The sequence below is a fragment of the Ochotona curzoniae genome, unplaced genomic scaffold, assembly GCF_017591425.1.
Source record: "Ochotona curzoniae isolate NIBS_2020 unplaced genomic scaffold, NIBS_Ocur_1.0 contig_64, whole genome shotgun sequence".
Taxonomy (NCBI): Eukaryota; Metazoa; Chordata; class Mammalia; order Lagomorpha; family Ochotonidae; genus Ochotona; species Ochotona curzoniae.
This window is the reverse complement of record NW_024466502.1, coordinates 9863727-9879041: the sequence shown is the minus strand read 5'-3', so window position 1 is coordinate 9879041 and position 15315 is coordinate 9863727. Positions and strand designations below refer to the sequence as shown.

Genomic DNA, 15315 nt, shown 5'->3' with positions numbered 1-15315 from the left:
TGATTTTTTAAAATGCTTTAAACAGGTAGAGTTACAAAAAGGGAAAGAGATAGGGATGTTGAGGGGTGGGAAGGGAATTTTCCCTCTGTTGATTACTTCTCAAGTGGATGAAATAGCCAGGGCTGGGCCAGACCAAGGCCGGTAGCCAGGAGCTTCTTCTGGGTCACCAACATGGGTACAGAGACTCAACCACTTAACTCAAACTCCACTTTCTTCCCAGGCCATTAGTAGGGAGCTGGATCCAAAGTGGAGCAGCTGGGACTTGAATCAGTGCCCAGATGGGATTCCAACATTGCAAGTAGCAGCTTAATGCACAATGCCACAGCATTGGCCCTGGTACAAGGCCAAGTGTACACCTGGGAGCAGGAAAATTCTTAGCTAACTCAATTGTTTATCTGATTCTAAAGTCTGGAAAGGCCTGCCCTCTCTCCTCAAGATTGTCGCTCAGTCTATTCCTTTCCCTTTCAGGTGTGGCTGGATCTCCTAAAACCCATTGTGAAGCAGATCAGACGTAAGTAACTTGGCCAGCCTGGATGACGTGCCCAGCCGGGGCATTACACTGGCTGGACGCCTCTGTCCTGTGCCGCTTGTAACCCAGCTGCTTTTCATCGTCCACCACTCCGTGTACCATTAACTGTCTTCTGTAATTTTCATCTGTAGCAACTTGATAATCAAAAGCTTGCATGGGAATTCAAAGATTATTTTGATTAAAACACTGCAGCCTGCTATTAACCTGCAGAGTAACTGAGCTTGTCTCATCGGGGAGGAGGGAAGCCATGCGTTCATGAAACCAATTTTACGTTTTTTGTCCTCCCTCCTTTGCCAAAGCCTGTGCAATCAACTGCAAGTGTTGTTCAGAAAGCCAGGGTTGCCCAGTGTGTGTGTGTGTAAGAGGGTGGGCAGAGCTGTGATGGGAGTTGTGGGAGGCGGGGGTCTGGGTGGAGAGGCAGCTGAGGGTGTGTGAGAGTGTGTGTGTGTGTGTGTGTGTGTGTGTGTGTGTGTGTGTGTGTGTGTGTGTAAAGGCAGGCAGAGCCGTGTAATAGGAGCCCCATGCGCATACAGACTGCAAGTTGGAAGGAAAAGGTAGAGGAGAACCTGGGAGAGGCGTAAGGGAAGAGAATACCTGCTTTCTTGCTGGACCATCCTCCCTTCCCCTGAGCTCTGGGTTCAGGGTGACCTTTTCTTCCCAGGGTCATCTCACTGGAGACCAGGCGAAGGCCTGCAGGTCACAACAGAGCCACATTCCTGTGATTGCAGATAAAGTTCCGGATATCTGAGGGATTGCTTTGTATGTTTTGGTTAAAAGTCCCCAGAGGCCACTTCCAGCAGTTTATGTGGCTGGAATCCGTTAGCTGTTGTGATCATCTGTCATTTAAATGAAGCCATTGGCCAGGCAGAGGGATAGTCCTCAGGGAGCGAGAGGAGGGCTGTGTGCAGCGCACACCCAGAGGCACTGTTGGTTGCCATGGGATCAGACAGAGCTGGCTGTCATCTCTGGTCCTCTCCATGTGCTGTGACAACGCTGTCACTCCACAGGTTTTCTAAGGATCCGCAGATCTTTGTAACTCCCTCTGGATGAAAAATGACTGAGAGGAAGTGATGCCACCTTCCCCCGACCCCTCTCTCACCCTGGTCGTCCTGTGCTCCCCCAGCCAACGGACGTGCACTTGCATGAATTTTGGAGTTAGTGGGAAGCATGGCTCAGCCCTGCTGGCTTCTGCAGCTCTGTGCCTGGCTTTCCTCCCAGTTCTGCAGAACATCAGCATTCCACCTTAGGATTTACGATTTGGGGTTTTCTTCCTATGCTTGAGTGTTTTCACAAAATGGGTTTGTGTGTGTGTGTGTGTGTGTTATGAAAAGGAGAGCAAAAAGCCACGTTTTGCTTTTATAATTGTATCAGCAAAACTGGGGCTTCTTTGTGGTGCCGCTGTTCCTGAAACACAGCGCTCCGTCCCTCAAAAGGAGTGATTGCTGTCATAGCTCGCGCAGCAAAGCACAAAGCTCCGACCCAAATCTCAGGTTCTTACGATCCATTTGAGAATCTCCCTCTGGAAGAAGACACCCATCTCGCTCGGTCTTCCCTGCAGCCCGCCATCTGCTCGAGGGACGGCAGCCGACGGGGCAGTGCTGTGCCATGGGACTGCCCGGGTGCCAGGCACGTTTGATGAGCACGTTAGCAAGTGCACCGTGTAATCGGAAGTCACCATCAGTGGCATAACTGCTCGACCTTCTCACTAATTATCAAAAGCCTGTTTTTGAATCAAAGCAGCCAGTCAACTACGTTTCTGAAGATAAATGACTTTTTAAAGATGGGTTATAGTTGAAGTCTCTGCAGGCAAGTTTCAGTAGCGGAGCCTTTGTCATAGCATAGATTATAAAACAGATACTGGCTTCCTTGTAATATGAAAATATCAGTTAGAGGTCAAACTGATGTGTGATGCAAGGATTGGATTAATTTTCACTCCAGGCTCTTGTCAAGCACAGAAAACATGTATTCTAAATGCTGACACATGTGAGATGTGCAAGGGGATACAGAGGTTTAAAAGATGAGAAAGTGCACACATACACACGCATACACACGCAAGCCGCACTCGGATATCTGCTACCGTGGAATGGCTGGCCTGGCAGGACAGAGCATGGGACAGAGGCGGAAAACAGCCCCGTGGCCATGCTCCTCCAGCCGTAGTCTCTGGTGGGAGAGAGCCCCTCCCAGTGGGTGGTGTCAGTTACGAGGTTGAGGGCGGTCCCTCCAGGTGTGAAGCCGTTACTTGGCGCCTCCCCAGGCTTCATGTGCAGCCCAACATCCGTATTTCATGGTACTTCTCCCTAGGTCCTGGGTGAAGCAGGTGCATCTCAGGAAAGGAGTCCCTTAATGGACAAATAGGAGGATGGAATGATGTGGGGGCTTGTGACTTCCAGCTCAGCAGACCCAGCTAGCTGCCTGCCTATCCCATAGCCAGAGTTGAATGCCTTGGAGATTGACTGGTGAGCTTGAGAAGGTTCAGTGAGCTGCGCTGCTTGGTGTATGGCATATGGCACACAGTCTTGGAGACACAAATCAATAAATGCTCTACTGCTTTTCCCTCCTTCTTTAGGGCCAAAGCATGTTGTTGTGAAGTTTGTGGTGAAGTTCTTTCCACCTGACCATACACAGCTCCAGGAGGAACTCACCAGGTCTGTGGCTTGGAAGCTGGGGGACAGAGGGTGTGGAGGCAAATATTCTGGTTTGTTGCTGTTGCTGTAGGATGCATGGGAAAAGAAAACACGTTCTGTGTTGAAGAGATCAGCGTTTTCCTGGCTTTGCCTTGGCCAGAATCTGCTCTATGTTCAACGGCGAGACCAGCCCCCACCTGCCCCAGCTCTGTCTACAGAAAATGGTGTGAAAGAAAGTGTCACGCTTTCTTAAAGCCCGAGGCCTTTGGGGCTGTGACGTGAAGTGAACCGGATGTATGACCTGTTAATATCACCTTTCCATCTTACGCTTGCCACATGACGGGAGAGCTTTGGGACATGAATCTGGTAAAACCAACATGTCGACTTCTGGTGCATCCGTTACTCCGTGGATGGTGTGAACTTGCACTGGCGGTCCATCTTGCCTTTGGAAACGCTGCTTTACTTTCATCTTCTGTGACTCATGACCTCTAGAAACACTTCCCAGTTTTCCCGCATGTGGGTCCTTTCTTTGTAAAACACTGCTGCCCGGCTGCCCCACTGGCTCCGGAAGCCCACAGCTCTTGGAGCACGAGCTCTGCTGGGTGTGGCCCGCTGTGTTCTTGTTTGCTAGTTTCTCATGCAAGTTGAGGTGTTTTCCAAGAAGTCTTTTGGCTCAACGTTGAGTAGAATTGACCTGGATTTCTATTCTATTTTGCCATGGCCCATCCCCATCCGCACAGCAGGTGCTACAGGAACCCTCACGGGCCCGTGGGCTGCGGCTCTCACAGCCACGTGCGCAGGGATGTGGAGACAGCTCCATTTTCAGGCCCGTTTCTGTGGTAGACGCTGAGCGAGGGGTATCAGGGAGGTATCAGTGGTCCTGTAGGGGAGGAACTTGGTAGACGAGAGACCTACACGCTTCCTGCACTTTAGAAGGGAACGGTTGACTCTAGCCCTGCAGTTAATTCTCTGGATGGCATGGAGTAGCTCGCAGCCTTCCCGCTTTCAGAGATGGAAGAGTCAGTTGCACTTTGCTGTTAAACAGAAAGCTGACTTCCATTCATGGTGCCCAGTTGGAAGAAGGCCTGAGTTGCAGGTGCGGGTTGGAAACAGCTGGCAAGCGGTCTGAGGGAGAGGGCTGACCTGTTTGTCCCTGCACAACTTTGCTGGTGCTCATGGGTGTGGCCGCACCTCCCCCTTCTGCTTCTCGGTGGCCCTAGCTCCCCTGGGACCCACACCTGTTTGGCTGTGTGCTCCTCAGCGGGGGGGGATCATATCAGAACTTCCTGATCTCTGTCTCCCGCAGCCTGAATGACAAGGGGTGGGCATGTGGCCTGGCCCTTGAAATGCCCGCTAGGATGCCCTCTTCCCAGATGGCCAGTGTATGGGTTTGACTTCCAGCCCTGGCTTTGCCACTTTTCCATCCCAGCCCCACACATTCATCAGTGAGTCAGTGAATCCTTGTCGTCTCTGGCTTTCCGCTGCCTAAAGGTTAAAGAAAAAAAAGTAGAAAGAAGAAATTCAAGTTAAGTAAGTTGTTCCTGGTCCCTAAGAAGTAGAGCTGCTCGGGCGGGGTCCAGCCGCCATCGCTGCCACCGAGAGCAGGTTCTGTTTGAGTGCTTTGTCTTCATTCTGGATACGGGATTAAATTTCTCTGGTGCCTGCTGGGTGAGTTCTTGTGAATTCACTTGGAGTCATTTCTGTTTTTAGTGCTGAAAGTGTTACTGAATCTTCAAGGTCAGCATGCGGCCGGTGTGCTGCTCGGCTCACACCTGGTGTCCTGAAGGAAAGCCGCAGGCATGCCCGGGAGGTGTTGCCTACGCTCCCAGGGCCTGGCACCAGGCGGGTCAGCAGTGTCCCGTGTGTGAGCGCCTGATGCCACCCTGTAGTCCCCGTGAGACAACCAACAAAGGCCTCTCTGCTTCAACTGGAAGATGTTGACATATTCAGCATGTAAACCTTTGGAAATTTTTACAACTTTTTTTTTTTTTTTAATTTAAAAGGCAGAGACCCGGGGAGAGATGTAGATAGATGGGGGGTGGAATCTCCTTCCCGCGAGTCCCCAGCTGTGCAGGCTGGGCCAGGCGAGAGCCAGGAGCCTGGAGGGCTATCGCATCTCTCCTGGGGATCGCGGGGAGCCACCCCTGGAACTGTCACGTGCTGCCTCTCAGAGTACGCGTGAGCCCGCTGCCCCAGAGGACCTCCAGCGGAAGGTGACGCTTTTGATGCAAAGCCTTCCCATTTATTGGAAACAGGAGGCACATGGAGTCCAAGCCTGTGGCTGCACAGGCTGTTCGTTTCAAAAGACAAGCACCTTCTCTTCTAGAAAGACCTTTTGTGCAGCGCCTTCCCGGGCGAACCTGCAGGTTGATGTGTAGTTGTGTTCTCTGCTTTTCTGCATTTCAACTTTGTAGTGTGGAGAGAGAGCGAACAAGAGAGAACAACAACAACCAAAAAACATTATGGGAGTTGAGTTAAAGGTCAGCTCTGGTCAGCTGGTAGAGCCAGGTTTTGTTTTCTGGGTTTCTGTTTTGTTTTTGTCTTTTTTTTTGCTAATTACACAGTTGTTACTAGTTACACAGTTGCAACTTCTTGGTTCTTAATAATAGAACCTCTTAAATAGCATTAAAGGATTTCATTATTCCTTTATTTAAAACCAATGCTAACATTTATTGAATGTTTGTTTGGATCATTCTAGTCCGTGGTAGACAGTTCTAAAGAGTTCGTGAGAGTGTCCGACAGGCTAATCCTTTGCCTGCAAGCTCCAGAATCCCTTATGGGCACCAGTTCATGTCTGCTCCACTTCCCATCCAGCTCACTGTTTATTTCCTGGGTAAGCAGCAGAGGACAGCCCAAAGCCTTGGGTTCCTGCATCTACATAGGAGAACTGGAAGAAGCTCCTGGCTACTGACTTCAAATAGACTCAGCTCTGGCCACTGAGGCCATTTGGGAAGTGAACCAGTGGTTCTATGTCACTCCTCTCTGGAAATCTGCCTTTCCAATAAAAAATAGAGTAACTAGAAAATAGTAACTAGGAAAATAGAGTAACTAAAGCAGAAACATATAAAATTGTTACAGTCCTTGTGTGTTTGTGTCCCGGCTGCTTCACTTCTAATCTGGGTACCTGCTCATGAACCTGGGAAAAATAGCAGAGGAGTCCAAGTGCTCAGACCCCTGCACCCACGCGAGAGAACAGCTTGGAGCTCCTGGCTCCTGGCTACAATCAGACCCAGCTCAGACCCCTGCACCCACGCGAGAGACCAGCTTGGAGCTCCTGGCTCCTGGCTACAATCAGACCCAGCACGGACCCCTGCACCCACGCGAGAGACCAGCTTGGAGCTCCTGGCTCCTGGCTGCAGTCTGGCCTAGCTTTGACCATTGCAGCCATTTGGGGAGTGATCCAGTGGGTGGAAGATCCCTCTCATCTAAGAGATGCTGTTTAGGGGGTTCTATTATTAAGAACTAAGGAACCACTTGCTGGCTTTCTCGCCAAGGCTGCAGTGGCTGGGCTGGGCCAAGGTGAAGCCAGGAACCTAGAATTATATCCGAGTCCCCCTTGCAAGTGGTGGAGATTCAAGTGCTTGGGCCATTTGCAGTTTGTTTTCAGGGACGTTAGCTGGGAAGCTGAGTATGGAGTGAGTAGTCAGCACTTGAACTGTTGCTCATGTGGAATGGGGGCCTTTCAGGCAACGGATGAGCCCGCCAATGCCAGCCTCAAGAAAAGATTTTTACAGTCACTAACTTGAGTTGAGTTTTGTATAGCTGGTAACTAAGGCTTTTGGTAACAGCTAAGAGAATGTGGCAACATAAACAAGGTGAATTTTTTTGCTCCAATTTCATTGACAGAGATCTTACTAACCATGATAAACTGCTTTGTGCCATAGAATCGTTTTTGAGGGGGTAGTTGGAAGGACACTGTGAAGAAATTTGTAATGTTTCCTAATTCTTGCAAAAGTACATACGATGATGGCTCTAGTTTTCCATTTTTTTAAATGGCTCTCAAATGAAATGAAATGAAATGAAATGCTGCATTTATTAGGTACAAAGATGGCATCGTATGTCTCCTAATGCTTTGCTTTGTAGGGAAGCGAGTGTCCCCTCTGCAGGGAAGGGTAGCAGAGGCTCCTACAAGCCCCTGCTGACTTGCCTGTCATTTGGCTTTGTGGAACTTTCTCTGGTACCTCTGATGTGGACAGGCTGCCAGGAGTGCCCTGATGCCAATGCTGCCTTCTCCCCTTGACATGGCGCCCTCTCTCTCCATCTCCAGGTACCTGTTTGCGCTGCAGGTGAAGCAGGATTTGGCCCAAGGCAGGTTGACGTGTAACGACACCAGCGCTGCTCTCTTGATCTCACACATTGTGCAGTGTAAGTCTCGTCGCTTTCCTTTGCAGAGCGTGCTAAGCGTGACGCAGTGATTTCATGGGCCGGGGGCTTAGTCACATGTCCCAGAAAAGCAATGATCTAACTTCAACTGATATCCACACCTCAGATGCAGTCTGTATGATCCTCATCTGATGCGTCGTAAGACACAAGTCCACACAGGCTGTTTTGTCCTTTTGGTAAAGGCAGGAATGACCTGAAATGGAAGCTGCAGGTTTCGGAAAGCAGGCCTTCAGACCAAAGCACTAAAGTTGTGCCACGCGTCATCTCTTTAATGTCCGTTGCACACGAAGTAGCAGCTCCGTGTAAGCTGCGCCATCTGTTCTGATCACTGCAGTGAACAGGTTTCTGAAAGTCGGTGTCACTCCTGCTTGTCACCGCATGGTGTGGGCAGTGCTTATCTTTATTTCCGTCTGAGAACTTTTGAATGTCTGCTAGGCTTGCCGAATAGGTGCCTCTTTATCATTTAGGAAAAAAAAGATGAGAAAAAGGAAACTAAAAATGTATGTTTTCTGTGTGCCGTGCCAGTGCCGTTGTCTCATTTTATTGTTATAACCCTCCCCCACCCCACCCAAGGTCAGGATCTACTGTCATTGTCATTTCACAAGTGAGGGAGCTTTGACATAGAACTTACTTTGCCTTTGCTGTGTTTGGTCTTGACTAAAATTTACTTGCTGGTTTTTAAGGCAGAGTGACAGAAAGATGGAGATTCAAACAGAAGTCATCTCTCTGCTAGCTCACGTCCCAAGTAGCCTGTGTGGCTAGGGCTAGGCCTGGCAGAAGCAAGGAGTCACGAGCTCCAGCGGGGTGAGCACGTGGGTGGCAGGGGCCCGGGTACCTGGGACAGCATCTGCTGCCTTCCCTGGTGCATTGGAAGGGTGTTGGCGCCCAGGTGGCGCAGCCAGGATTGGAACTGGCACTCCCACATAGGATGGCAACATCGCAGGCACAATCTAACCCAGTGCACCACAACACCAGCCCCATGATGCAGGATTTTTTAAGGCAGGAAGGCAGCTCTTCCTGAATAGAATAACTTCATAGAATCTTCTGGACCCTTGGTGTTTTGGAAGCAGAAGACAATCCCAACAGATGCCTGACGCGAGGCAGCCTCGTTCCACTTCCCTCTGAAGTTGCTTTTACTTTTTTTTTCCTTATTTAAGATTTTATTTTTTATTTGAAAATCAGAGTTACATAAAGTAGGAGGGAGAAACAGGAGGAGAGAGATCTGTCATCCACTAATTGATTCCCCTTGTGGCTGCACAGCCAGGAGCGCCCATGTGGGTGCATGGGCACAAGCCCGTCAGCCATCTTCCCTTGCTTTTCCAGGCTACCAGGTGGGAGTTGGATCAAAAGTGTAACAGCCAGGACTCGAACAGGCACCCATGGGATGCCGACCTGCCCCACTACATCACAGTATCAGCCCCAGCTTTGTTTTGTTCTTCTCTTCTTAATATTTACACAACTGAGAGGGAGATGCATCCATGTGGTCCTCTCATAAGGCTAGAGGGTCAGGTGTAGGGGAGGGGGCCACTCGTTACTGTCAAACTACATCATCACTGAGGGTGGTGAACTGGGAGACAATGGTTTGTTTGATGACGACTTAAAGACCCCGATGTGGGTCTCTCAACCTGTTGCACTGAGTAGTTAAGTGTGTGAAGAGCTCAGTATAGCCATCCTACAGTGCACGTGTATTTGGAAACATCACGGTTTGATGTGGTACACTTCAAATATATACAGTTCTTATGTCACCAATTTTCGAAATTAAATTGAAAAGCAGTTCTGTTAAGGATGGCATCTACTTCCTCACCCACGTGGGAAGTAGAGATTGACCAAAGTTTGGAAAAGCTGGCCCCTGTCTGTTCCCTCGCTCTTCCCCAGTACCCCTGCTGGCTGGCTGAGTGGTTACCAGGTCTGCATCCCGCAGCACGGGACCTGACTTGGACTCGTGGCTCCCGTTCCTGAGTCCCACTTCCTGTTGAGTGTGGGCCATGTCTGTAGGGTGTGTGTGTCTATCCGGATGGCTGTTCTTGACAAAGCAGGGCTGTGAAGGATGTGCCTGGAGATGTCCATTCTTCCACAGCAGGATTTGGGGTTCTCTTGACCTGTTTTTGGCTACAAGTCAACTGCCAGGGAATATGGTGGTAGTAGATGCATCTGTGACGTAAAAGATGACAAAATAGTAAGGTGGATCTTGAATGTGTTGCTTCTTAAATTCTCAAAGCCTGGTGAGGAGCCTCACCAGGGAAGCATAAAGGCAGAAATTACGTGGCATGTGTTTGAGGAGAGCAAGGGAAACCAGTGGCTTGCAAGGAAAGACAACAAGTGATTGCACCCACTTCCCCAAAATGGAGAATTCCTTTTAAGTGGAATTCGGGGAGGGGGCGCATATTAGAAGGCCCTGGGGCATTAGGAAGCCAAATGCAAAGGTCACAGGAGATGTAGGATTTTGTTGATATTGTCCTGGTTCCTGAATTTGGGGTGCTGTGGTCTGAACAGGAGATGGCTCCCAGGCTCATGTAGGCTGAGGCCGCTGAAGGGGCAGCCCTGCTGTGGGGTGCAGAGGTGAGGCTGCTAAGTGTCCCGAGGCCGCTGAGTGTGGGCCCCGCCCCCCTCGCCCTGCCTGCCACGGGAGTGTCCCCTCCACCCTACCCACGCTCCATCACTGCCGTCCTGTGGCCTTGCCCAACACTCAGCTCAGTTGTGATCTTGGATTATAAACCTTGAAAACTGTGAGAAAAGATTGAATTCACACACTGCTTCTCAGGCATTTCATGGCCATGATGAAAAAATGTCAGGGACTCCCTACTTGCAGATCTGGTCATGCGGGCGTGCCCCAAATGCCCTCTGTGCGCATGCCCGATGACAAACATCCGAGTCACGCTGTGCATTCCCACATGAGGTGGGTTATCGGGCTTTGCTACTGCCTTTTGGCTCAAACTGTTAACAAGTGTCCTTTTCTTGGCCTGTTGAGTGGCATGCTTTTCCATTTTTTGTGGTTATTGTTGGTGATTTCACTGTTTGAAAAGGCCCCCAAGCAGAGCCCTGAAGTGCTGCTCAGAGCCCCTGATCATGGCGCTGTGGTCCACATGGAGCAAGTGTTTCTTCCAGCGTTGAGCGTTGCTGCTAGCCACGAGTTCAGTGTGAATGAATCAACAGTTTATGCTAAATAAATGACTTTGGACAGAAACACCAATGCGCCAAGGTCAATTGACCAAAATATGGTTTTTTCAGAATTTTGTAGGGACTGAAGCGTGTGCTTCCCCGTGGAGTAATAGTTCCATCTCGGAATTGTTCCCAGTGACTTGGTGCTTGGTGCACGGCAACCCCCTCACGTAAGGAGTTTCATCTGTCCTTCCTGGAGACATGATGAAAGGAATTACAGAAAATTCAGAGCTGCCATTGTCACTACAACCAGTAACGGTGTCAGCATGGCCAGGGATGTCCCCGTGTGCCATGTTTCGTGACAGACGTGGCTGTTCTGTCTGCCTGGGGAGGGTGAGGTTAGTCCGGAAGAGGCTTTTAGGAAACAGTGCTTTTGGTCTGTTTCACTAAGAGGAAGGGGGTGGGAGTGGCCCGGTTGCCAGGTGCCCTGGCATTGGCTTATGCAGAGCAGGTCTCCAGCAGGAGTGATTCAAGGTGACACTTGGGCCCTGTGCTGCTGCTTTGTGGGGGTGTCACCTGGAGCCTGAACGGCTGCCTGCTGTGGCACAGTGAGAGGTGGGGTCGTCACAGCCGTGCACTCACTGTTCGTCCAATCACCTGCGCTTGGCCCTCACTCTACTTGTTCCACAGAAAGACCAGACCAGGGAAGGTGTGCAACTCTGAAGTCTTGCAATCGGTGTACGCTGAGCTTGAGCCAGGACTGTTGCACTTAGCTGCGGTTATGGTTCCCAAAGTGCCCTTCGTAGGGACGCATTGTGGCATAGCAGGTAAAGCCACCACCTGCAACACTAGCATCCCGTCTGGGCACTGGGCTGAATCGAGGCTACCGCACTTCTGATTCAGCCACCTGCTGGTGGCTGGGAAAAGCACAGAAAGCTGGCCCAAATGAGAGACTCCTTTAACACCCCTGGTTTCAGCTTGGGCTGGCGCTATCTGTTGAGGCCTTCTAGGGGAGTGAAACAGCACATGGAATTGTTCACTCACTCTCATATTTTTCTAAATCTCTCTCTCTATATATATACATATATACATGTATATATGTATTATAATATGTATATATGTTTTATATATAATAACTATATTAAAATCCCCATCCCTTAATTCTCCACGTGATAGCCGTTTGACTATATTCAGATCATGTGAAGAAACATTATAGATTATAGATAAAATATTTAGCCCATTGTTTCTGACTAAGATGCTGAGAAGTCTAATAAACTCCTGTGAATTAGTTCCCGAAAGCATTAAGTGACCTTCCTTTGTGCCCTTCTGCAGGCCTCTCCATGATGGAGGGTTGGGTGTTGCACTAGTAGTTGCTGTACATGTGATTCAGAAGTTGATTTTGCACAATTCTGGAGTTCAGGCCTGTATAGGCCATATGCCAAGGTCATCCACATGTTCGCTGCCGGGAAAGGAGCTAACTGTGGGGAATAGAAAGGCCAGCTGGGAATGGGGTGGCTAAAAACAGATGGTTCTTGGGTTTTCTGTCTGGTGGGGTGGGAAAGTCTCAGACTGCCTTAAAAACGATAGAAAGATATCCAGGTCTTAGAATATTCTGGAATCACCAGCTGGCTTTTGTAGTCTTCCAGCTTCTGGTTTATTATCTCTGGAGTAAAGAAATCGTGACCTGTTAATCCTATGTGGCTTGTTTTTTTTTTCTGTTTCCTTTTAGCTGAGATTGGGGATTTCGATGAAGCATTGGACAGAGAGCACTTAGCAAAAAATAAGTATGTACCTCAACAAGATGCACTAGAAGATAAAATTGTGGAGTTTCATCATAACCACATGTAAGTTTCATGCATGGATTTGCATTCCTATGGAGCTGTTTCTCTGCTTCCCAGCACACACACTGTCATGAACAAATACACAAAGGGAAGAAACGATGCATGCTGTCAGGGCACCGTGCCCCTCCCTGCAGGGCACCTGCTCGGAAGGAGGCTCAAGGCTCTCGATGGCCTTCCGGTGAGGCCAGAGTCAGCCTAGAATGATGAGGCATCCATGCTTGGGAGTGGAAGGGAGAGGCTGAGGTGAAAGGCCCTTCCAGTGAGGGTCCCAACAGGAGAGTGGGCCTTAGGGGCAGTCCACCTGCTCTGGAATCCACCATGGCTGGCTTGTGTTTTGATCAGTAAAGATGTCAGAGGATCTCTGCTTGTCAGTGTTGTCTCCAGGCGGGCTTCGAGCCTGCTGACAGTAGCAATGAGACAGCCATGAACTTGCTTGCAAGTTTAGCTCATTGTCAGTGACTCAAAATTGGTTTTCATACAGTGGTGTTTTGCTTTTTTGGTGACCTTCAAGGAAACGACAGTTCCAGACAACTGGCCCAGTTCGAGCTAGACTTTCACGGTTTTGCATTACAGGAGCAATAGCGTTTTTGTCCTAGCTGTCAGATTTGGGGTTAGGATGAATAGAAGGCTGGTTGGGTGGCCCCGCTGTTTGTGTGATGCAATACCTTTTTATTTCCCAAGAGAATTCACTTAATCTCAAACAGATTGACCCAGGGAATTCAAATCTCCTTGTCTTTCTCTTTTATTGTTGTGTTCTCAGCGGACAAACCCCAGCGGAATCCGATTTCCAGCTCCTGGAGATCGCCCGGCGGCTGGAGATGTATGGAATCCGGTTGCACCCGGCCAAGGACAGGGAAGGCACCAAAATCAACTTGGCCGTGGCCAACACGGGAATTCTAGTGTTTCAGGTGAGGGCGGTAGGGGCACGGCTTGGTTCCCCTGGTGACGGAGAGGGGAGTTGACCCTTCAGCTCTGGTTCACAATGGGTGGGCGACATTGGCACCCCCCGTGTTATAAACCGAGCCAAGAGAAGCTGACCCCGTCTTAGGTTTTTGTTTTCCAAGCTTTGGGGAAGCCACTTTCGAGATTTGGGTGGGATGGCTGTTGGTTTGTTGAGTTTGTAAGGTCACAGAAGCTTAGTAGAACTGTGCTGGGAACATATGGAACCAAAATTTACCCCCAAAATAAACACCTTTCTGATACTTGCAGATGAAATCTTACAGCAGTATGGCTTTTCTTGTTTGGGGTTTTGTTGCCCTTGGTAACCTGATGCGGTGTGCGCCAGGTTCCCTTCACATATCCCTAATTTAGAACAGAAAGCGCACTGTGTGCGTTTAACATTAGGCCATTGCAAAAACTCCTGAGAACAATGTCTTTGCCTGTGGTAATTCATTGGGAAAGCATAGCATGCTGAAATATCTGCTGTGTTCCGCTTAAGGATGTGCAAGGCTTGTTCCCGTCTGTGCTGCGTTCCCCTGCTCTCCCTGCTCTGGGACCGTTCTCTTCATCAGTGATTCATTGTTGTTGCTGCTACTAATCTTTTTGTTTTTAAAAAGATTTATTTATTTGAAAGGCAGAGTGTGTGAGGGGGGGTTTCAGTCTTGCATTCTCTGTTTCAATCCCCATGTGGCCACGGTGACCAGGTTGGGCCAAGCCAAAGCCGGAAACGCCATCCTGGTTTCCCAAGCACGTGGGCCATCCCCCCACCGCAGTCCCAGGCACATTAGCAGGGGTGAGGCCTGGAGGAGAAGTGGAACAGCCAAGGCTCAAACTGCCCGTGTGTCGGTCAGTGACAGCTTAACAGGCTGTGCCCTTGGGTATCGGTGACACTCGGGGAAATAGACATGTTCAAGTGTGTGGTCTGGTAAGTGTGTGGTGTGTACACCCTGTGACGCTGCAGACAGAAATGAACGTCGCGGAAACCTAGGCGCGCACTTGGCAAAGTCCTCAGTGAAACAGAATTGAAAGATAGATTCGTTTGGTGCTGAGCAAGTCTTGAAGTCCACGCACAGGGTTTTCATTGAGCCCATTTTCCACGTGCTTTGTGAGACTCCTCACCCGCCCCGAGCGTGGGAAAGACGCCCCGCTTTGGCTGCAGCATCTTCCTCGGCAAGTGGGCCGGCCCCGCCCGGTTCAGGAGCTGTGAAGCTGTTCCTGAGCCCGAGCGCTTTGTGAGCCCAGCCATGCCAGCGTCACCTCTGTTCCCCCTTGTGTGTGTGCCCTGGAGACCCAGCCTGCCCGAGCTCAGATGGAGACGCTGATGACAAGCATTCGTGATTCCAGAGTCACATCCCAAAAGTGCAAAGCGGGTCTCATTAGGAAACAAATGAAGCTCTGAAGGAATGTAGCATTAGAGGGTGTGGTTGGTTGTTCCTTTTTGACCTGTATAAATGAGTGAGTACCTGATAAGAACAATGGTGAGAAAAGCAAGTGTCTTTTTCAGTCCTGCCTATAAAATTCAAACTCACAACCTTTACACATTAAAGCTAGGGCCAATGTGGTGGTCTAACAGGCTAAGCTTCCACCTGCAGTGCTGGCATCCCATATGGGCACTGGTTCATGTCCTGGCTGCTCCACTTGCAATCCTGCTCCCTGATTATAACCTGGGAAAGCAGCAGAGGATAGCTTGAGTTCTGGGGCCTATCCATCCACATGGAAAGCTTGTTGAGCAATTTAATCAAGTGTGCAGGCTATATCTTAGTATTAGTCATTGTCCCTGTGCCTAACTCCCATGTTGAATAACTGAGCCTGCTGTTCCAGCAGCTCAAGAGGGACCCCGCTTTCAAGTGAGTCAGGAAAGGTGGAAATAGGAACCTGGCAGCTCCTCAGTGTGGACTGG

General features: G+C 49.8%; 1 protein-coding gene across 1 annotated transcript in view; it reads left to right on the top strand.

The window, feature by feature from the left end:
* FARP1 (FERM, ARH/RhoGEF and pleckstrin domain protein 1) overlaps window positions 1-15315 on the top strand; it is a 155464-nt gene that overhangs the window by 100799 nt on the left and 39350 nt on the right. The window contains exons 3-7 of the mRNA XM_040991195.1: window positions 469-511; window positions 3096-3174; window positions 7421-7518; window positions 12365-12479; window positions 13237-13384. Of these exons, the coding sequence (XP_040847129.1) occupies window positions 469-511; window positions 3096-3174; window positions 7421-7518; window positions 12365-12479; window positions 13237-13384 (483 nt within the window). The remainder of the gene's footprint in view (window positions 1-468; window positions 512-3095; window positions 3175-7420; window positions 7519-12364; window positions 12480-13236; window positions 13385-15315) is intronic.